Here is a 23,343-nt window from a genome sequence, read left to right as displayed (position 1 = left end):
TCTAGTGTCTAGGGTCTAGTGTCTAGGGTCTAAGGTCTAGTGTCTAAGATCTAGGGTCTAGTGTCTAGTGTCTAGGGTCTAGTGTCTAAGGTCTAGGGTAAGGTGTCTAGTGTCTAGAGTCTAGTGTCTAGGGTCTAGGGTCTAGGGTCTAGGGTCTAGGGTCTAAGGTCTAGTGTCTAGGGTCTAAGGTCTAGGGTTTAAGGTCTAGGGTCTAGGGTAAGGTGTCTAGTGTCTAGGGTCTAGTGTCTAAGGTCTAGGGTCTAGGGTTTAGGGTAAGTTGTCTAGGGTCTAATGTCTAGGGTCTAGGGTCTAGTGTCTAGGGTCTAGTGTCTAGGATCTAGGGTCTAGTGGTAGTGTCTAGTGTCTAGGGTCTAAGGTCTAGGGTCTAATGTCTAGGGTCTAGGGTCTAGGGTCTAGTGGTAGTGTCTAGTGTCTAGGGTCTAAGGTCTAAGGTCTAGGGTCTAGGGTAAGGTGTCTAGTGTCTAGGGTCTAGTGTCTAGTGTCTAGGGTCTAGGGTAAGTTGTCTAGGGTCTAATGTCTAGGGTCTAGTGTCTAGGGTCTAGGGTCTAGTGTCTAGTGTCTAGGGTCTAGTGTCTAAGGTCTAGTGTCTAGTGTCTACGGTCTAGGGTCTAAGGTCTAGGGTCTAGGGTCTAGTGTCTAGTGTCTAGGGTCTAGGGTCTAAGGTCTAGGGTCTAGTGTCTAGGGTCTAATGTCTAGGGTCTAGGGTCTAGTGTCTAGGGTCTAGGGTCTAAGGTCTAGTGTCTAGGGTCTAAGGTCTAGGGTTTAAGGTCTAGGGTCTAGGGTAAGGTGTCTAGTGTCTAGGGTCTAGTGTCTAAGGTCTAGGGTCTAGGGTCTAGGGTAAGTTGTCTAGGGTCTAATGTCTAGGGTCTAGTGTCTAGGGTCTAGTGTCTAGGATCTAGGGTCTAGTGGTAGTGTCTAGTGTCTAGGGTCTAAGGTCTAGGGTCTAATGTCTAGGGTCTAGGGTCTAGGGTCTAGTGGTAGTGTCTAGTGTCTAGGGTCTAAGGTCTAAGGTCTAGGGTCTAGGGTAAGGTGTCTAGTGTCTAGGGTCTAGTGTCTAGTGTCTAGGGTCTAGGGTAAGTTGTCTAGGGTCTAATGTCTAGGGTCTAGTGTCTAGGGTCTAGGGTCTAGGGTCTAGTGTCTAGTGTCTAGGGTCTAGTGTCTAAGGTCTAGTGTCTAGTGTCTACGGTCTAGGGTCTAAGGTCTAGGGTCTAGGGTCTAGTGTCTAGGGTCTAGGGTCTAGGGTCTAAGGTCTAGGGTCTAGTGTCTAGGGTCTAATGTCTAGGGTCTAGGGTCTAGTGTCTAGGGTCTAGGGTCTAGGGTCTAAGGTCTAGTGTCTAAGGTCTAGGGTAAGGTGTCTAGTGTATAAGGTCTAGGGTCTAGGGTCTAAGGTCTAGTGTCTAGGGTCTAAGGTCTAGGGTTTAAGGTCTAGGGTCTAGGGTCTAGTGTCTAGTGTCTAGGGTCTAGTGTCTAAGGTCTAGTGTCTAGGGTCTAGGGTAAGTTGTCTAGGGTCTAATGTCTAGGGTCTAGGGTCTAGCGTCTAGGATCTAGGGTCTAGTGGTTGTGTCTAGTGTCTAGGGTCTAAGGTCTAGGGTCTAAGGTAAGGTGTCTAGTGTCTAGGGTCTAGTGTCTAGTGTCTAGGGTCTAGTGGTAGTGTCTAGTGTCTAGGGTCTAAGTTCTAAGGTCTAGGGTAAGGTGTCTAGTGTCTAGGGTCTAGGGTAAGCTGTCTAGGGTCTAATGTCTAGGGTTTAGTGTCTAGTGTCTAGGGTCTAGTGTCTAAGGTCTAGTGTCTAGTGTCTAGGGTCTAGGGTCTAAGGTCTAGGGTCTAGGGTCTAGTGTCTATGGTCTAGGGTCTAGTGTCTAAGGTCTAGGGTCTAGTGTCTAGGGTCTAGGGTCTAAGGTCTAGGGTCTAGGGTAAGGTGTCTAGTGTCTAGGATCTAATGTCTAAGGTCTAGAGTCTAGGGTCTAAGTTCTAGGGTCTAGTGTCTAGGGTCTAGGGTCTAAGGTCCAGGGTCTAGGGTCTAGGGTCTAAGGTCTAGGGTCTAGTGTCTAGGGTCTAGGGTCTAAGGTCTAGGGTCTAGGGTAAGTTGTCTAGGGTCTAATGTCTAGGGTCTAGGGTCTAGTGGTAGTGTCTAGTGTCTAGGGTCTAAGGTCTAGGGTCTAGGGTAAGTTGTCTAGGGTCTAATGTCTAGGGTCTAGTGTCTAGGGTCTAGGGTCTAGTGTCTAGTGTCAAGGGTCTAGTTTCTAAGGTCTAGGGTCTTAGGTCTAAGGTCTAGGGTCTAGTGTCTAGTGTCTAGGGTCTAGGGTCTAGTGTCTAGTGTCTAGGGTCTAGGGTCTAGGGTCTAGTGTCTAGGGTCTAGGGTCTAGGGTGTAGTGTCTAGGGTCTAGGGTCTAGGGTCTAGTGTCTAGTGTCTAGGGTCTAGTGTCTAGGGTGTAGTGTCTAGGGTCTAGGGTCTAGTGTCTAGTGTCTAGGGTCTAAGGTCTAGTGTCTAGGGTCTAGGGTCTAGGGTCTAGTGTCTAGGGTCTAGGGTCTAGTGTCTAGTGTCTAGTGTCTAGTGTCTAAGGTCTAGGGTCTAGTGTCTAGGGTCTAGGGTCTAGTGTCTAGGGTCTAGGGTCTAGTGTCTAGGGTCTAGGGTCTAGTGTCTAGTGTCTAGGGTCTAGGGTCTAGTGTCTGGGGTCTAGAGTCTAGGGTCTAGTGTCTAGGGTCTAGGGTCTAGTGTCTAGGGTCTAGGGTCTAGTGTCTAGGGTCTAGGGTCTAGGGTAAGGTGTCTAGTGTCTAAGGTCTAGTGTCTAGTGTCTACGGTCTAGAGTCTAGGGTCTAGTGTCTAGTGTCTAGGGTCTAGTGTCTAGTGTCTAGTGTCTAGGGTCTAGGGTCTAGTGTCTAGGGTCTAGGGTCTAGTGTCTAGTGTCTAGGGTCTAGTGTCTAGTGTCTAGTGTCTAGGGTCTAGGGTCTAGTGTCTAGGGTCTAGTGTCTAGTGTCTAGTGTCTAGGGTCTAGGGTCTAGGGTCTAGTGTCTAGTGTCTAGGGTGTTAGGGTCTAGGGTCTAGGGTCTAGTGTCTAGTGTCTAGGGTCTAGGGTCTAGTGTCTAGTGTCTAAGGTCTAGGGTCTAGTGTCTAGGGTCTAGGGTCTAAGGTCTAGGGTCTAGGGTAAGGTGTCTAGTGTCTAGGATCTAATGTCTAAGGTCTAGAGTCTAGGGTCTAAGTTCTAGGGTCTAGTGTCTAGGGTCTAGGGTCTAAGGTCCAGGGTCTAGGGTCTAGGGTCTAAGGTCTAGGGTCTAGTGTCTAGGGTCTAGGGTCTAAGGTCTAGGGTCTAGGGTAAGTTGTCTAGGGTCTAATGTCTAGGGTCTAGGGTCTAGTGGTAGTGTCTAGTGTCTAGGGTCTAAGGTCTAGGGTCTAGGGTAAGTTGTCTAGGGTCTAATGTCTAGGGTCTAGTGTCTAGGGTCTAGGGTCTAGTGTCTAGTGTCAAGGGTCTAGTTTCTAAGGTCTAGGGTCTTAGGTCTAAGGTCTAGGGTCTAGTGTCTAGTGTCTAGGGTCTAGGGTCTAGTGTCTAGTGTCTAGGGTCTAGGGTCTAGGGTCTAGTGTCTAGGGTCTAGGGTCTAGGGTGTAGTGTCTAGGGTCTAGGGTCTAGGGTCTAGTGTCTAGTGTCTAGGGTCTAGTGTCTAGGGTGTAGTGTCTAGGGTCTAGGGTCTAGTGTCTAGTGTCTAGGGTCTAAGGTCTAGTGTCTAGGGTCTAGGGTCTAGGGTCTAGTGTCTAGGGTCTAGGGTCTAGTGTCTAGTGTCTAGTGTCTAGTGTCTAGTGTCTAAGGTCTAGGGTCTAGTGTCTAGGGTCTAGGGTCTAGTGTCTAGGGTCTAGGGTCTAGGGTCTAGTGTCTAGGGTCTAAGGTCTAGTGTCTAGGGTCTAGGGTCTAGGGTCTAGTGTCTGGGGTCTAGAGTCTAGGGTCTAGTGTCTAGGGTCTAGGGTCTAGTGTCTAGGGTCTAGGGTCTAGTGTCTAGGGTCTAGGGTCTAGGGTAAGGTGTCTAGTGTCTAAGGTCTAGTGTCTAGTGTCTACGGTCTAGAGTCTAGGGTCTAGTGTCTAGTGTCTAGGGTCTAGTGTCTAGTGTCTAGGGTCTAGGGTCTAGTGTCTAGGGTCTAGGGTCTAGTGTCTAGTGTCTAGGGTCTAGTGTCTAGTGTCTAGTGTCTAGGGTCTAGGGTCTAGTGTCTAGGGTCTAGTGTCTAGTGTCTAGTGTCTAGGGTCTAGGGTCTAGGGTCTAGTGTCTAGTGTCTAGGGTGTTAGGGTCTAGGGTCTAGGGTCTAGTGTCTAGTGTCTAGGGTCTAGGGTCTAGTGTCTAGTGTCTAGGGTTTTAGGGTCTAGTGTCTAGTGTCTAGTGTCTAGGGTCTAGGGCCTGGGGTAAGGTGCCTGACTGTGAAGGATGTTTACCTGATTAAACGATGGCAGCTCTGTCCTGTAAACACTGTTCACTAAGCTTTCAGGACTATTGAGCACATTGAGCTGAGTGCCAGATGTGCCCTCCTCTCTCTCTCTCTTGCCCCCCGGCTCGTGTCTGACTGATTACCCATGTTATTGACCCCCCCCCCCCGAGAATAGACACACTAACGCTAAGTGATCTGTTTGATACGAGTCATGGTAAAAACCCCCGAGCCTTTAATCCGTCCAGGAGATGAGAGCGGAGCTGCTCACACATCCTTCCTCCTCCCAGTCCAGGACTGGGACGTCCCAGCTGTTCACCAGTAAAACCAGTTAGAGCGTCCCTATCTTTATGATCATATCTGACTCTGTGGGTTAACCTGAATCTGACCTCAGTCGTCTGGTCATTTTAATGTTCCACTGATAAAAGCAGAGCACACACACCTAAACATGTTTTTATCACTAAAACTGCTGCTTTTAAAGGACCAGTGCGTCATTTTTCACCCAGCAGCATTCAGCAGAAACAACCAAACACAATATTCATGAGTAAACACATTTATTATCAGTGTTTGATTACACAGAAATGTAAAACTGTTTCATTTTCATAAACCAAGAAAAAGACTAATTCGTAGGTTCCCTCCACAGATGGCCAGAGTATTCCAGAACCATGGGACTTTGATTTAGGGTGCTTTCACATTAGGCCCAGTTGTTTCGAACCGCGCCACTACTAAAAAAATGTACTAAAAATAAAAACCTGTACTAAAAAAATGTACTAAAAATAAAAACCTGTACTAAAAAAATGTACTAAAAAAATGTACTAAAAATAAAAACATGTACTAAAAATAAAAACCTGTACTAAAAAAATGTACTAAAAATAAAAACCTGTACTAAAAAAATGTACTAAAAATAAAAACCTGTACTAAAAAAATGTACTAAAAATAAAAACCTGTACTAAAAAAATGTACTAAAAAAATGTACTAAAAATAAAAACATGTACTAAAAATAAAAACCTGTACTAAAAAAATGTACTAAAAATAAAAACCTGTACTAAATAAAATGTACTAAAAATAAAAACCTGTACTAAATAAAATGTACTAAAAATAAAAACCTGTACTAAATAAAATGTACTAAAAATAAAAACCTGTACTAAATAAAATGAACTAAAAATAAAAACCTGTACTAAATAAAATGAACTAAAATAAAAACCTGCACTAAAAATAAAAACCTGTACTAAAAATAAAAACCTGTACTAAATAAAATGAACTAAAAATAAAAACCTGTACTAAATAAAATGAACTAAAAATAAAAACCTGTACTAAATAAAATGAACTAAAAATAAAAACCTGTACTAAATAAAATGAACTAAAATAAAAACCTGCACTAAAAATAAAAACCTGTACTAAAAATAAAAACCTGTACTAAATAAAATGAACTAAAAATAAAAACCTGTACTAAATAAAATGAACTAAAAATAAAAACCTGTACTAAATAAAATAAACTAAAATAAAAACCTGTACTAAAAATAAAAACCTGTACTAAATAAAATGTACTAAAAATAAAAACCTGTACTTAATAAAATGAACTAAAAATAAAAACCTGTACTAAATAAAATAAACTAAAATAAAAACCTGTACTAAATAAAATAAACTAAAATAAAAACCTGCACTAAAAATAAACACCTGTACTAAATAAAATGAACTAAAAATAAAAACCTGTACTAAATAAAATGAACTAAAAATAAAAACCTGTACTAAATAAAATGAACTAAAAATAAAAACCTGACTAAAAAATGTACTAAAATAAAAACCTGTACTAAATAAAATGAACTAAAAATAAAAACCTGTAATAAATAAAATGAACTAAAAATAAAAACCTGACTAAAAAATGAACTACAAATAAAAACCTGTTCTAAATAAAATTAAAACCTGTACTAAATAAAATTAAAACCTGTACTAAATAAAATTAAAACCTGTACTAAATAAAATTAAAACCTGTACTAAATAAAAGGTGCTAAACCTCAGACCTCAGTTAGAAACTGTATTTTGTATTTACTCAGGCTGTCTTAGTGAGATATTAAAGTTGGTTTGATGATCCAGAACATCTCAGAGTGATAAATATGCAGAAGCATCAGGAATCAGAGGGGAATACTCTTTCACGGCTGTAGGTGCCGTTTAACTCCTGAAAACACACATGAGCGCAGAGAGAACGACGTCCTGAAGAACACTGAAGTTTAACCACAGAGGCGCTACTGCTCATGTGCAGACGGTCTAGCGTCTTAGCGGGTCAGTGGAGCAGAAGAACCCGGACCCAGAGGTGTCATCTGTTCATGTGTCAGTGAGAATATCTGGTCTGAGGCTCAGACTCCCCAAGAATGTCCCGCTCTGCCTGATTTACTGTAAATGCTAATTAAACTCACTACCACTCCTTATATGGTCACATCGGGATCTACAGAAACCAGGATGGCCGCAGACTAAATGACAAACTGGAGGACTGAACAACCACCAGGACTGCTGGGTGACATCATGGCGGCGACGCCGGCTTCTTATAGACGGAGGACGGGACAGAAACTCCACCGGTCCGCCTCCGTATGAGCAAACCCTGATCAGAACTACATTTCCCACAATCCTTCAGTGTCACAACAACATCTCTGGGCTGCTGCTGGTGAAGTCAACAGTCCCTGACTGGTGAACAGGACTAACTGTTAACATGAGGATGCGGACCCTAACTGTTAACATGAGGATGTGGACCCTGGCTGGTGAACAGGACTAACTGTTAACATGAGGATGTGGACCCTGACTGGTGAACAGGACTAACTGTTAACATGAGGATGTGGACCCTGACTGGTGAACAGGACTACTAACTACTTAGACTCAGAGGTTTAGGTCTGAATAAAGGGCTCTGAGGGGTTCAGTAGTCTCTAATTAGAGTCCCAGTTCATCCTCAAACTCAGAAACCAGCGGCCTGCTCTGCTGGGTCTCCTCACAGAGACTCTGTCCTGAGTCCAGGTCTACTCTCAGATTTACTGACCCACATAGAGATCTGTGAGAGTCCTGCTCTCAGAATAAATCAGTGGCCTCATAAAAGCTGCCGCCGCTCCGACCTGCTGACAATAAACGCCTCCACGCACTAATTTATGAGCCCACGGCGAAGGAGGATTCCTCCACACGCAGGCTGGATGTTCTCTGTGAGATGACGTCAGGAGGAGTCATTGTTCAGCAGACGACCTTTGCTCCCCCCAGCGCCCCCGCCCTCCTCCAACATGAACAAACAGGCGTGGGCTTTACTCGCCAACCAAACACGCTGGAGGAAATCTCTGCTGGTAAAGAACAGCTCGCTTCAAAACGACCACGCCGACCACACAGGCCGAAAAATAGCCTTTCTATACGTGCAGCTGCATCAGAGAGAGAAACACGGCGTCAGGAGCAGATGTGGGGCTCAGAGAGGAGCATGGGTAAAAATAGAGAGGGATAATTAGAGCAGGAGGGAGGTGGACATCTAAACTCTGCTAACAGGCTCCAAAGACATAGATCTATGTACATAGATCATGGTGGACTCTACAGAGACTGGTCACTAAACAGACGATTCCTCATGTGAAACTTTCACTTTCATACTTTCAGATTTCACAGAACGGAATCATGACAGGATCCAGAAAACGAGCTGGATCTAAAAATGTAGGTGAACAAAAAAAAACAGACAAATTCAACTGGTGACTAACATTAGAACCCTCAAATACACATCATAGACTCTGAGGACCACATCACAGACTCTGAGGACCACATCACAGACTCTGAGGACCACATCACTGACTCTGAGGACCACATCACAGACTCTGAGGACCACATCACAGACTCTGAGGACCACATCACAGACTCTGAGGACCACATCACTGACTCTGAGGACCACATCACTGACTCTGAGGACCACATCACAGACTCTGAGGACCACATCACAGACTCTGAGGCACACATCACTGACTCTGAGGACCACATCACAGACTCTGAGGACCACATCACTGACTCTGAGGACCACATCACTGACTCTGAGGACCACATCACAGACTCTGAGGACCACATCACTGACTCTGAAGACCACATCACTGACTCTGAGGACCACATCACAGACTTTGAGGACCACATCACTGACTCTGAGGACCACATCACTGACTCTGAGGACCACATCACAGACTCTGAGGACCACATCACTGACTCTGAGGACCACATCACTGACTCTGAGGACCACATCACAGACTCTGAGGACCACATCACAGACTCTGAGGACCACATCACTGACTCTGAAGACCACATCACTGACTCTGAGGGCCACATCACTGACTCTGAGGACCACATCACAGACTCTGAGGACCACATCACAGACTCTGAGGACCACATCACTGACTCTGAGGACCACATCACAGACTCTGAGGGCCACATCACTGACTCTGAGGACCACATCACTGACTCTGAGGACCACATCACAGACTCTGAGGACCACATCACAGACTCTGAGGACCACATCACAGACTCTGAGGACCACATCACTGACTCTGAGGGCCACATCACTGACTCTGAGGACCACATCACTGACTCTGAGGACCACATCACAGACTCTGAGGACCACATCACAGACTCTGAGGACCACATCACAGACTCTGAGGACCACATCACTGACTCTGAGGACCACATCACTAACTATGAAGACCACATCACTGACTCTGAAGACCACATCACAGACTCTGAGGACCACGTCACTGACTCTGAGGACCACGTCACTGACTCTGAGGACCACGTCACTGACTCTGAGGACCACGTCACTGACTCTGAGGACCACATCACTGACTCTGAGGACCACATCACTGACTCTGAGGACCACATCACAGACTCTGAGGACCACATCACTGACTCTGAGGGCCACATCACTGACTCTGAGGACCACATCACAGACTCTGAGGACCACATCACAGACTCTGAGGACCACGTCACTGACTCTGAGGACCACATCACAGACTCTGAGGACCACATCACTGACTCTGAGGACCACGTCACTGACTCTGAGGACCACATCACTGACTCTTGGTTGATCTCACTGACACTCAGACCTGCTACAGAGAAACCAACTAGAGTTTATCAGATAGATCATGGCTACACAAAGCCTAAATGTCTCTGATTATCCTGATGAATGCGTATTGTCAGGCTGCTGGTTTGAATGTAACACGGTCGGTTGCGGGCGCTGAGACAAAGACGCCAAAGAGCAGCAGCAGGAGTCAGAGACGGAGCGTGTGGATGCCATGGCAGCTATGTGGGGCATGTGGCAGCACTCACAGAGGCACCAAGAGGCAGCGCAGGGGGGCTTAACAGATTAGTGCATGTCTCCAGGAGAGCACCACCACACTCTACCCCCCACTGCACTGGATTCCAACACCACATGGCACGGCTGATGCTGCCTGCGTTTCTGTCAGGATCCTCTCCATGTGTGCGTGCTCAGACTGGCTGTCTGCTGATTCTGGCAGCGAGGGACGGACTGAGTCGGCTCCAGGCTGCAGAGCCGTGGCAGAATTTGTTATTAGGGCGTCATCGTGTTGATGCTGTCACATTAGGAACCATTTTCATCCTGCTGCATCTGCAGGGGGGTCTTTTCCTCGTCTTTATGATGGCGGTGAGGAAACGGCCCGACTTAACTGAACATACAGAGCTAGCCTCCTGGCTGTTAGCATGAAAATGAAGACCTGATACCGGCCCTGCAGCAGCAAACATCCACTAACAGTGCTGATTATCAAACACAGGGCCTGGCCTCTTTCTATGCCAGCAGCACCTACAACCTCAGCTTCATAACAATATGATAAAACTACAGAGACACAAACCTGGAAACAGAAAAAAGAGATGAGAACTCCTGACAAACAGCAACAACACTCTGGCTTTGAACCATCTCAGCCACAGCCCTAACTCTGCAGAACTGGAACCCTCCAAACCCGAACAGGAGGGTCATTACAAAACCAGATTACTTCATCTCTGTCGTTAGAACACAGACGTACAATCCTACCTGGCCTATCATGGCCTATGTTGGGAAATGTAATGTTGTCTTGGTAAATGTAATGTTGTATCCATAAATGTAATGTTGGATCGGTCCAGTGGTCAGTGGGCAGATCTGTGTGGGACCGTCCCAGACAGCTGTGTTGACTTCATTAGTCTCCTCCTAATCTCTCAGCGTGAGGCTCGGCAGAAACGTAGCTCCAACACTCTCGGCAGCTCTCACCAGTAAATCCAGAGACACGGTTCCTGGTTTAAAGTGGGGTGTGTGAGTCTAATCCAGCACGCTTTGAGCACATTTAGAGAATATCTGTTCCCAGCCTGCTGGCTGTCTGATCTCTGAGAGCTGAGAGAAGAGCTGAATGTTGAAGCTAAATGTGTGCTGTACTGTGTCTAATGTTGAGACTCTGTGCTGTACTGTGTCTAATGTTGAGACTCTGTGCTGTACTGTGTCTAATGTTGAGACTCTGTGCTGTACTGTGTCTAATGTTGAGACTCTGTGCTGTACTGTGTCTAATGTTGAGACTCTGTGCTGTACTATGTCTTACGTTTGTGACATCTCAGGGGGATTTTGGGTTCCTTTCTCATCATCTGGTCCTGATGATCTCTCTTGTCACGCTGGATTAAAGGGGACATATTATGCAAAAGTCACTTTTTTAGGCTTTTCAAACACAAACATGTGTCCCTGTCCACTATCCCCTCAAGTACCAGAAAAATCCATTCCCTCTCTCCCTCCCTTTCTCCACCTTTTAGAAAATGGGTGCTGAAACAAGCTGTTCTCAGATTATATCCGGAGTGACCCCACGAGGGGAGACAGCATCCGCCCCCAGGTTTAGTTGGCCCTCCCCCACTTAGGGGAAAGTTCTGCCCTCCTCTACTGATCCTCTCAGCTACCAGCTGAGATGCTGGATAGCTCAGTGGGTTACTCTGCTGACTATGATCTGGGAGACTGATGGTTTGAATCCCAGTTAGGTCCTAAACTTCGGATAAAAGTGTCTGTAACATCAGGAGTGCCACATCCATTTCCTGAGAGGGGTGTAGTCAGGGGCGGAGTCAGACAGCTCATTAACATTTAAAGCCACTGACACAGAAACGGCTCATTCTGAGAAGGGCTGAAACAGAGGGGTTTTTAGACAAGCAGAAATCCAATACCAGAGGGTTTTTTCAGCAATAAACTTCACAGGCATGTTTTGGGGACCTCTGAGACCGATATAAGCTTGTCTTAAAAGGGTAAAATATGTGACCTTTAAAGCTACCTGGTGGTGTCTTGTCTCGGCCACGGTCACACTGACTCTAGTATCCTGGTTTTGATCCTGTTTTTCAGTATCCTGTTTGTTGTTTGAGCATCTTCACCTGTTTCAGGGTTTTGGGACTCTACTGCTGCACAGCTGCCATCCAACCCTCATAGCTGCAGACTCAAACACGTTAACCTCCAGAGACCTGAGCTTTAGTTTGGAATGTTTCTCTGGGTCACTTTAATAGCTCCGCCCTGTCTCTGTACAGGAAGTAGTTTAGACCAAAAACCGTGAAGGTCCAGTGTTGTTTTGCGGATCATGCAGTCCTGGATCAGTTTTAAAGCAGATATTTTGGATGTGTGTGAGCCGGCTGGTGGGTTGTTGGGGGTCTTCGGTCAGTCAGGAGTCCTAGAGTCATTTTTAATTTTGATGATGGACCACAAGGCCAAAGCAAACACGCACAAAATTTCCTCTGAAGTTCTGAATTTCCTTTTCCAAAACCCACCAGAATTCCCCGGTATGACGGCGGGAACGCCGAGCTGTGGCATGGTCATGTGACCATGCAGGACACAGTGAGCCTCCATAACAACACACACACACCTTCAGCTGTTCTCTCTGTGCGTGTTAAGATCCTTAAGTCGCCACGGCGCGTGGCGTCCGACACAGCCCGCTAAGACTTCAATGCTTTTGATGACAGCTGACAATATTCCTGCAGAACGCTGGGACACGCCCACTACAGCCACACAGGAAGAGAGGGGGGTGTGTTCTACTTTTCTGTAATCAAACATTCCCTCTGGAACGGGAATTTCTCACAGAATTATTCCGCTTTGTTCTGCCAACAGCAGCGCTGGGTCGTTTCTGGAAATTTGACTGATCAAAGAAGGGAGCAGTGGGGATGTAACATTCTTTTGTCCTCTAAGTTTGACCTACAGCAGGTGCAGGGATTGATTTCATTCTAGAAAATAATAAAGAAATAAAAGACAAGAAATAAAAACAGTTTTTCACAGTTGAAATCTGCTTTGAATTGTTTTTAGCATTTCCACAGACATTTGGGAAATTTGTTCGAATGTTTGACGGAATTTGTTTGGAAAATTTCAGGCTTTTGTGTTAATGTAAAATTTGGGAATTTGACGGATCAATTTTATCAAAGAACAGAGCAGTGCTGATGTAACATTCTTTTTTCCTTTATGTGACCAGCTGCAGGTGCTGTGGAAAAAGAATGATACATCCCTAGTGTTCTGTTCTTTGATGTTCCTTTCACATCAGAACAGTTGGCTCCTCCCCCTCCGTCATTGATGCCGAGACTCAGGCGCCATGCTTCATGGCTCCTCAGCTCCGCCTCCTCCTGTGTGGCGGAGCGTCTCAGCAGGAAGTCCTTATCTGAATGACTGTTAGAGTGGGCGGGGTCAGAGGTGAGTGGACATAAAAGCACCTGAACAACGAAGGGCGCTGGCGAGGGGCGGGCTTAATGAGTCGTGTGACCCTCATAAACAGCTTTTAGTGTCCTGACAGAGAAAACATCCGTGAGTCACGCAGAGAAATCAAACGTTCTCCATGGAGACGGCAGAACTTTATTACTCTGTCCACACAAACATCAGCATGAAAGAAGCTCCGCCTCTTTACTCACTAACAGAGATAAAGCTGCTCCAGGTCGCAAAGCTGAGGTCGCCGTCTGTGTTAGACTTTAAACAGCTTTTAGTCTCTTAAATAAAACTGCATGGAAATGTTTCCTTCGCCATGACACAGGAAGTAGTTTTTAGCAGAGTCTTGAACACCGCTACAGCCACAATTGAGAAAAGGAGACAAGTGAGATCAGTTTGGGACAATAATAGAATCTGAGAGGGAATGGGAGGGGCAAGAATGTTCATGAATTTCACTTGGAAATTTTCTGGAATTTTCATGGAAATGTTGAGGCTATGTTTGTTTCTTTTGAGTTTAACTGGAAGGATTTTTCTCTCATTTATTTTGAAATTTTTCAGCATTTTGGGGGGAATTTTCCTGATATTTTTCCAGGTCTAGGCTCATATGTGCTCATAAATGTCCTGAAATATTGGGGGAAATTTGGGTTTATTTTTATAGGACAGAAATTTAAAGTCATTTCTTTGGAACTTTAGTGAATTTGTGTTTTTAAAGGAACATTTCCACTAAATTCAGCCCTTTAGTGTGAATCTGATGCCTGTCCTTATCCAGTCCTTGTGATCCGTCATCAAAACCAGTCCTCTCTCCCTCTCTGACTGACTCTAGACCCCCAACAACACCCAGCTCTAAAACTGATCCAGGTCTGAATTTCCTGCAGAAACAGGACCTTTAGGAGCTCTGTGGACATCAGTTCTGGTCTAAACCACTTCCTGTTCAAAGACAGTCTGAGGTTTTAGCCTGATCAGGTCCTACTGATCCAGAATCAGAGACTAAAACTGTATTCAGACTAAAGCTCAGGTCTCAGGAGGCTAAAGCAACCTCTCCTGTGGCTAATACACTCACTACAGACGAGCCCCCCCCCAAAAAAAACACAGAGCTGTCCCAGGATGCCTTTCACTCGGAGCATTTCATTATGGTCCCTCTCTGATGGTGCAGATGAATTTATTATGAAGCAGGCAGAGGAACACAGATGAGGTCATGTGTTAGGAGGCCAGGGAGCAGCTGGAGCCGGCATCCACATCCTCACTAATGCACACGGCTCAGCGCACCGCGGCGAGCCCGCAGGCCCCGGGACCGCTCGGGCCGTCACCCGCTGCTGCGGCGAAGAGCTGAGTCAGCCGAGCACGAGATCACGGCTGAATTATTAACTATGCTCCACACAGTCACACTTTACCCAGAAATCATCAGTCTGTCTCTGCTGGTTCTCTCCTGTACGGAGTCATTGTTGTCGCAAAAGTCAAAGACAAAGGGGAGTTTGAGGGAAAGTTTGAAGAAAAATCCGAGCAGTCAGTAAGTCATAGTCTGGTTAAAGTGAGCTCTGTGATGGAGAACAGGACAGAACAGTTCAGCAGCATGAACACGACAAACACCGGAACATTCCAGACACGCCCACATCAAACACCAACAGCACACATTAGCAGCAAAACCAGCGATGACTAATCTGACCAATCACGCAACACCTTATTACACCTGCTGACCCACATTCATCTTTCCTTTCTCCTTGATTCTACCTGCATTCATCCTTTCCTCTCTCCTTGATTCTACCTTCATTCATCCTTTCCTCTCTCCTTGATTCTACCTTCATTCATTCTTTCCTTCCATCCTTCCTTCCTTCCTTCCCCCCTCCCTTCATCACTCCCCTATTGTTCCTTCCTTCCTCCATTACTTCCTTTCTTCCTTCCTCATTTGTTTCCTCCTTTTCTTTCTTTCTTCCTTCCTCCCTTGTTTCCTCTTTCCTTCCTCCTTTGCTTCCTGTCTTCCTTCCTCCCTTCCTAACTTCTTTCATTCCTTCCTAGTTTTCCCTCTTTCTTCCTGCCTCCCTTGTTTCCTCCTTTTCTTTCTTTCTTCCTCCCTTCCTTCTTTCCTCCTGTCCTTGATTTCTTCCTTCCTTCCTCCCTTCCATCATTCCTTTCTAGCCTAGCCCAGCACTTTGTTACCTTACTTCCTCCATCCCTTCCTTTGGTGGACCTAACCTTCTTCCTTATTTCCATTGTTCCTTCCTTTCCCTTTGTTCCTTCCTTCCTTAATCCATTGTTCTTTAGTTCCATTGTTCATTCCTTCCTTCCTGCCTTATCCCATTGTTTCTTTCTTACCTTGCCCAGTGTTCTGTTGCCTTATATCTGACCTCCCTCCCATCCTTACTTCCCTGATTCCATTGTTCCTTATCCCTTCCATCGTTCCTTCCTTACCTTGTCTGGGGGTTTGCTGCCTTATTTCCTACCTTCCCGTCCTACCTCCCTCCCTTTCATCCTTCCTTCCCTAATTCCATCATTCCTTCCTCTCTTCCATCGTTCCTTTCTCACCTTGCTGTTTGTTGCCTTATTTTCTACTTTCCTGCCTCCCTCCCTTACATCCTTCCTTTCCTCCCTCCCTCCCTCCCATCCCTCCTTTCCTAATTCCATCATTCCCTCCTCTCCTCCATCATTCCTTCCCTGATTCCATCTTTCCCTCCTCTCCTCCATCGTTCCTTCCTTCCCTAATTCCATCGTTCCCTCCTCTCCTCCATCATTCCTTCCTCTCCTCCATCATTCCTTCCTTCCCTTATTCTATCGTTCCCTCCTCTCCTCCATCGTTCCTTCCTTACCTTGCCCAGGGGTTTGGTGCCGCTCTCCCAGCTCCTTTTCTCCAGCGAAGGAGGTACTTGGTAAACATCTTGTCCAGATCCTGTCACTGTTCCATCTTTACTCTGAGCATTCTAGAAACATGTTCTCTAACTGTTCCATCTTTACTCTGAGCATTCTAGAAACATGTTCTCTAACTGTTCCATCTTTACTCTGAGCATTCTACAGAAACATGTTCTCTAACTGTTCCATCTTTTACTCTGAGCATTCTAAACATGTTCTCTAACTGTTCCATCTTTACTCTGAGCATTCTAGAAACATGTTCTCTAACTGTTCCATCTTTACTCTGAGCATTCTAGAAACATGTTCTCAACTGTTCCATCTTTACTACGGAATGAGCATTCTAAAACATGTTCTCTAACGCCTGTTCCACGTTCTGCAGAAGAAGAATAACAAAGACAAGGTCAGAAAGGTCGACTCAAACCGAAAGACACGGCATCCTCGGGGATGGTCTGATGAAAATCTCTGAGCATTCTAGAAACATGTTCTCTAACTGTTCCATCTTTACTCTGAGCATTCTGAAACATGTTCTCTGATGGTTCTATATTTACTCTGAGCATTCTAGAAACATGTTCTCTAACTGTTCCATCTTTACTCTGAGCATTCTAAAAACATGTTCTCTAACTGTTCCATCTTTACTCTGAGCACTCTAGAAACATGTTCTCTCACTGTTCCATCTTTACTCTGAGCATTCTAGAAACATGTTCTCTAACTGTTCCATCTTTACTCTGAGCATTCTAAAAACATGTTCTCTAACTGTTCCATCTTTACTCTGAGCATTCTAGAAACATGTTCTCTAACTGTTCCATCTTTACTCTGAGCATTCTAGAAACATGTTCTCTAACTGTTCCATCTTTACTCTGAGCATTCTAAAAACATGTTCTCTAACTGTTCCATCTTTACTCTGAGCATTCTAAAAACATGTTCTCTAACTGTTCCATCTTTACTCTGAGCATTCTAGAAACATGTTCTCTAACTGTTCCATCTTTACTCTGAGCATTCTAGAAACATGTTCTCTCACTGTTCCATCTTTACTCTGAGCATTCTAGAAACATGTTCTCTAACTGTTCCATCTTTACTCTGAGCATTCTAGAAACATGTTCTCTAACTGTTCCATCTTTACTCTGAGCATTCTAAAAACATGTTCTCTAACTGTTCCATCTTTACTCTGAGCATTCTAGAAACATGTTCTCTAACTGTTCCATCTTTACTCTGAGCATTCTAGAAACATGTTCTCTAACTGTTCCATCTTTACTCTGAGCATTCTAGAAACATGTTCTCTCACTGTTCCATCTTTACTCTGAGCATTCTAGAAACATGTTCTCTAACTGTTCCATCTTTACTCTGAGCATTCTAAAAACATGTTCTCTAACTGTTCCATCTTTACTCTGAGCATTCTAAAAACATGTTCTCTAACTGTTCCATCTTTACTCTGAGCATTCTAGAAACATGTTCTCTAACTGTTCCATCTTTACTCTGAGCATTCTAGAAACATGTTCTCTCACTGTTCCATCTTTACTCTGAGCATTCTAGAAACATGTTCTCTAACTGTTCCATCTTTACTCTGAGCATTCTAGAAACATGTTCTCTAACTGTTCCATCTTTACTCTGAGCATTCTAGAAACATGTTCTCTAACTGTTCCATCTTTACTCTGAGCATTCTAAAAACATGTTCTCTAACTGTTCCATCTTTACTCTGAGCATTCTAGAAACATGTTCTCTAACTGTTCCATCTTTACTCTGAGCATTCTAGAAACATGTTCTCTAACTGTTCCATCTTTACTCTGAGCATTCTAAAACATGTTCTCTAACTGTTCCATCTTTACTCTGAGCATTCTAAAACATGTTCTCTAACTGTTCCATCTTTACTCTGAGCATTCTAGAAACATGTTCTCTAACTGTTCCATCTTTACTCTGAGCATTCTAGAAACATGTTCTCTCAACTGTTCCATCTTTACTCTGAGCATTCTAGAAACATGTTCTCTAACTGTTCCATCTTTACTCTGAGCATTCTAGAAACATGTTCTCTAACTGTTCCATCTTTACTCTGAGCATTCTAAAACATGTTCTCTAACTGTTCCATCTTTACTCTGAGCATTCTAGAAACATGTTCTCTAACTGTTCCATCTTTACTCTGAGCATTCTAGAAACATGTTCTCTAACTGTTCCATCTTTACTCTGAGCATTCTAGAAACATGTTCTCTCACTGTTCCATCTTTACTCTGAGCATTCTAGAAACATGTTCTCTAACTGTTCCATCTTTACTCTGAGCATTCTAAAACATGTTCTCTAACTGTTCCATCTTTACTCTGAGCATTCTAAAAACATGTTCTCTAACTGTTCCATCTTTACTCTGAGCATTCTAGAAACATGTTCTCTAACTGTTCCATCTTTACTCTGAGCATTCTAGAAACATGTTCTCTCTGGTCCTTCTTTACTCTGAGCATTCTAGAAACATGTTCTCTAACTGTTCCATCTTTACTCTGAGCATTCTAGAAACATGTTCTCTCACTGTTCCATCTTTACTCTGAGCATTCTAGAAACATGTTCTCTAACTGTTCCATCTTTACTCTGAGCATTCTAAAAACATGTTCTCTAACTGTTCCATCTTTACTCTGAGCATTCTAGAAACATGTTCTCTAACTGTTCCATCTTTACTCTGAGCATTCTAGAAACATGTTCTCTAACTGTTCCATCTTTACTCTGAGCATTCTAAAAACATGTTCTCTAACTGTTCCATCTTTACTCTGAGCATTCTAAAACATGTTCTCTAACTGTTCCATCTTTACTCTGAGCATTCTAGAAACATGTTCTCTAACTGTTCCATCTTTACTCTGAGCATTCTAGAAACATGTTCTCTCACTGTTCCATCTTTACTCTGAGCATTCTAGAAACATGTTCTCTAACTGTTCCATCTTTACTCTGAGCATTCTAGAAACATGTTCTCTAACTGTTCCATCTTTACTCTGAGCATTCTAAAAACATGTTCTCTAACTGTTCCATCTTTACTCTGAGCATTCTAGAAACATGTTCTCTAACTGTTCCATCTTTACTCTGAGCATTCTAGAAACATGTTCTCTAACTGTTCCATCTTTACTCTGAGCATTCTAGAAACATGTTCTCTAACTGTTCCATCTTTACTCTGAGCATTCTAGAAACCTGTTCTCACTGTTCCATCTTTACTCTGAGCATTCTAGAAACATGTTCTCTAACTGTTCCATCTTTACTCTGAGCATTCTAAAAACATGTTCTCTAACTGTTCCATCTTTACTCTGAGCATTCTAGAAACATGTTCTCTAACTGTTCCATCTTTACTCTGAGCATTCTAGAAACATGTTCTCTCACTGTTCCATCTTTACTCTGAGCATTCTAGAAACATGTTCTCTAACTGTTCCATCTTTACTCTGAGCATTCTAGAAACATGTTCTCTAACTGTTCCATCTTTAGTCTGAGCGGTCTAAAAACATGTTCTCTAACTGTTCCATCTTTACTCTGAGCATTCTAGAAACATGTTCTCTAACTGTTCCATCTTTACTCTGAGCATTCTAGAAACATGTTCTCTAACTGTTCCATCTTTACTCTGAGCATTCTAGAAACATGTTCTCTAACTGTTCCATCTTTACTCTGAGCATTCTAGAAACATGTTCTCTCACTGTTCCATCTTTACTCTGAGCATTCTAGAAACATGTTCTCTAACTGTTCCATCTTTACTCTGAGCATTCTAAAAACATGTTCTCTAACTGTTCCATCTTTACTCTGAGCATTCTAGAAACATGTTCTCTCACTGTTCCATCTTTACTCTGAGCATTCTAGAAACATGTTCTCTAACTGTTCCATCTTTACTCTGAGCATTCTAAAAACATGTTCTCTAACTGTTCCATCTTTACTCTGAGCATTCTAAAAACATGTTCTCTAACTGTTCCATCTTTACTCTGAGCATTCTAGAAACATGTTCTCTAACTGTTCCATCTTTACTCTGAGCATTCTAAAAACATGTTCTCTCACTGTTCCATCTTTACTCTGAGCATTCTAGAAACATGTTCTCTAACTGTTCCATCTTTACTCTGAGCATTCTAGAAACATGTTCTCTAACTGTTCCATCTTTACTCTGAGCATTCTAGAAACATGTTCTCTAACTGTTCCATCTTTACTCCGAGCATTCTAGAAACATGTTCTCTAACTGTTCCATCTTTACTCTGAGCATTCTAGAAACATGTTCTCTCACTGTTCCATCTTTACTCTGAGCATTCTAAAAACATGTTCTCTAACTGTTCCATCTTTACTCTGAGCACTCTAGAAACATGTTCTCTCACTGTTCCATCTTTACTCTGAGCATTCTAGAAACATGTTGTTCTCACTGTTCCATCTTTACTCTGAGCATTCTAGAAACATGTTCTCTAACTGTTCCATCTTTACTCGGAGCATTCTAGAAACATGTTCTCTCACTGTTCCATCTTTACCCTGATCATTCTAGAAACATGTTCTCTAACTGTTCCATCTTTACTCTGAGCATTCTAGAAACATGTTCTCTCACTGTTCCATCTTTACTCTGATCATTCTAGAAACATGTTCTCTAACTGTTCCATCTTTACTCTGAGCATTCTAGAAACATGTTCTCTTACTGTTCCATCTTTACTCTGAGCATTCTAGAAACATGTTCTCTTACTGTTCCATCTTTACTCTGAGCATACTAGAAACATGTTCTCTCACTGTTCCATCTTTACTCTGAGCATTCTAGAAACATGTTCTCTAAATGTTCCATCTTTACTCTGAGCATTCTAGAAACATGTTCTCTAACTGTTTCCATCTTTACTCCGAGCATTCTAGAAACATGTTCTCTTACTGTTCCATCTTTACTCCGAGCATTCTAGAAACATGTTCTCTCACTGTTCCATCTTTACTCTGAGCATTCTAGAAACATGTTCTCTAACTGTTCCATCTTTACTCTGAGCATTCTGGAAACATGTTCTCTCATGGTTCCATCTTTACTCTGAGCATTCTAGAAACATGTTCTCTTACTGTTCCATCTTCATCTGAGCATTCTAGAAACATGTTCTCTTACTGTTCCATCTTTACTCTGAGCATTCTAGAAACATGTTCTCTTACTGTTCCATCTTTACTCTGAGCATTCTAGAAACATGTTCTCTTACTGTTCCATCTTTACTCTGAGCATTCTAGAAACATGTTCTCTCACTGTTCCATCTTTACTCTGAGCATTCTAGAAACATGTTCTCTAACTGTTCCATCTTTACTCTGAGCATTCTAGAAACATGTTCTCTAACTTTTCCATCTTTACACTGAGCATTCTAGAAACATGTTCTCTTACTGTTCCATCTTTACTCTGAGAATTCTAGAAACATGTTCTCTCACTGTTCCATCTTTACTCTGAGCATTCTAGAAACATGTTCTCTAACTGTTCCATCTTTACTCTGAGCATTCTGGAAACATGTTCTCTCAATGTTCCATCTTTACTCTGAGCATTCTAGAAACATGTTCTCTTACTGTTCCATCTTCATCTGAGCATTCTAGAAACATGTTCTCTTACTGTTCCATCTTTACTCTGAGCATTCTAGAAACATGTTCTCTTACTGTTCCATCTTTACTCTGAGCATTCTGGAAACATGTTCTCTAACTGTTCCATCTTTACTCTGAGCATTCTAAAAACATGTTCTCTAACTGTTCCATCTTTACTCTGAGCATTCTAGAAACATGTTCTCTTACTGTTCCATCTTTACTCTGAGCATTCTAGAAACATGTTCTCTAACTGTTCCATCTTTACTCTGAGCATTCTAGAAACATGTTCTCTTACTGTTCCATCTTTACTCTGAGCATTCTAGAAACATGTTCTCTCACTGTTCCATCTTTACTCTGAGCATTCTAGAAACATGTTCTCTCACTGTTCCATCTTTACTCTGAGCATTCTAGAAACATGTTCTCTTACTGTTCCATCTTTACTCTGAGCATTCTAGAAACATGTTCTCTCACTGTTCCATCTTTACTCTGAGCATTCTAAAAAACATGTTCTCTTACTGTTCCATCTTTACTCTGAGCATTCTAGAAACATGTTCTCTTACTGTTCCATCTTTACTCTGAGCACTCTAGAAACATGTTCTCTCACTGTTCCATCTTTACTCTGAGCATTCTAAAAAACATGTTCTCTTACTGTTCCATCTTTACTCTGAGCATTCTAGAAACATGTTCTCTCACTGTTCCATCTTTACTCTGAGTATTCGAGAAACATGTTCTTTTACTGTTCCATCTTTACCCTGAGCATTCTAGAAACATGTTCTCTTACTGTTCCATCTTCATCTGAGCATTCTAGAAACATGTTCTCTCACTGTTCCATCTTTACTCTGAGTATTCGAGAAACATGTTCTTTTACCGTTCCATCTTTACCCTGAGCATTCTAGAAACATATTCTCTCACTGTTCCATCTTTACTCTGAGTATTCGAGAAACATGTTCTTTTACTGTTCCATCTTTACCCTGAGCATTCTAGAAACATGTTCTCTAACTGTTCCATCTTTACTCTGAGCATTCTAGAGACATGTTCTCTCATGGTTCCATCTTTACTCTGAGCATTCGAGAAACATGTTCTCTCACTGTTCCATCTTTACTCTGAGCATTCTAGAAACATGTTCTCTAACTGTTCCATCTTTACTCTGAGCATTCTAGAAACATGTTCTCTAACTGTTCCATCTTTACTCTGAGCACTCTAGAAACATGTTCTCTCACTGTTCCATCTTTACTCTGAGCATTCTAGAAACATGTTCTCTAACTGTTCCATCTTTACTCTGAGCACTCTAGAAACATGTTCTCTCACTGTTCCATCTTTACTCTGAGCATTCTAGAAACATGTTCTCTCATGGTTCCATCTTTACTCAGAGCATTCTAGAAACATGTTCTCTCACTGTTCCATCTTTACTCTGAGCATTCTAGAAACATGTTCTCTAACTGTTCCATCTTTACTCTGAGCATTCTAAAAACATGTTCTCTAACTGTTCCATCTTTACTCTGAGCATTCTAAAAACATGTTCTCTAACTGTTCCATCTTTACTCTGAGCATTCTAGAAACATGTTCTCTCACTGTTCCATCTTTACTCTGAGCATTCTAGAAACATGTTCTCTAACTGTTCCATCTTTACTCTGAGCATTCTAAAAACATGTTCTCTAACTGTTCCATCTTTACTCTGAGCATTCTAAAAACATGTTCTCTAACTGTTCCATCTTTACTCTGAGCATTCTAAAAACATGTTCTCTAACTGTTCCATCTTTACTCTGAGCATTCTAGAAACATGTTCTCTAACTGTTCCATCTTTACTCTGAGCATTCTAGAAACATGTTCTCTAACTGTTCCATCTTTACTCTGAGCATTCTAGAAACATGTTCTCTCACTGTTCCATCT

At 43.0% G+C, this 23,343-nt stretch overlaps 1 protein-coding gene across 1 annotated transcript in view; it reads right to left on the bottom strand.

Annotated features, from left to right (window-relative positions):
• The window catches only part of bcar1 (BCAR1 scaffold protein, Cas family member), a 46,616-nt gene that overhangs the window by 13,675 nt on the left and 9,598 nt on the right, over positions 1-23,343 (bottom strand). The window contains exon 2 of the mRNA XM_041795212.1: positions 15,903-16,004. Within this exon, the coding sequence (XP_041651146.1) occupies positions 15,903-16,004 (102 nt within the window). The remainder of the gene's footprint in view (positions 1-15,902; positions 16,005-23,343) is intronic.

This window comes from Cheilinus undulatus, linkage group 9 (assembly GCF_018320785.1).
Source record: "Cheilinus undulatus linkage group 9, ASM1832078v1, whole genome shotgun sequence".
Taxonomy (NCBI): domain Eukaryota; kingdom Metazoa; phylum Chordata; class Actinopteri; order Labriformes; family Labridae; genus Cheilinus; species Cheilinus undulatus.
The sequence above is the reverse complement of the archived record's forward strand: the minus strand, read 5'-3'. Positions and strand labels throughout refer to the sequence as shown.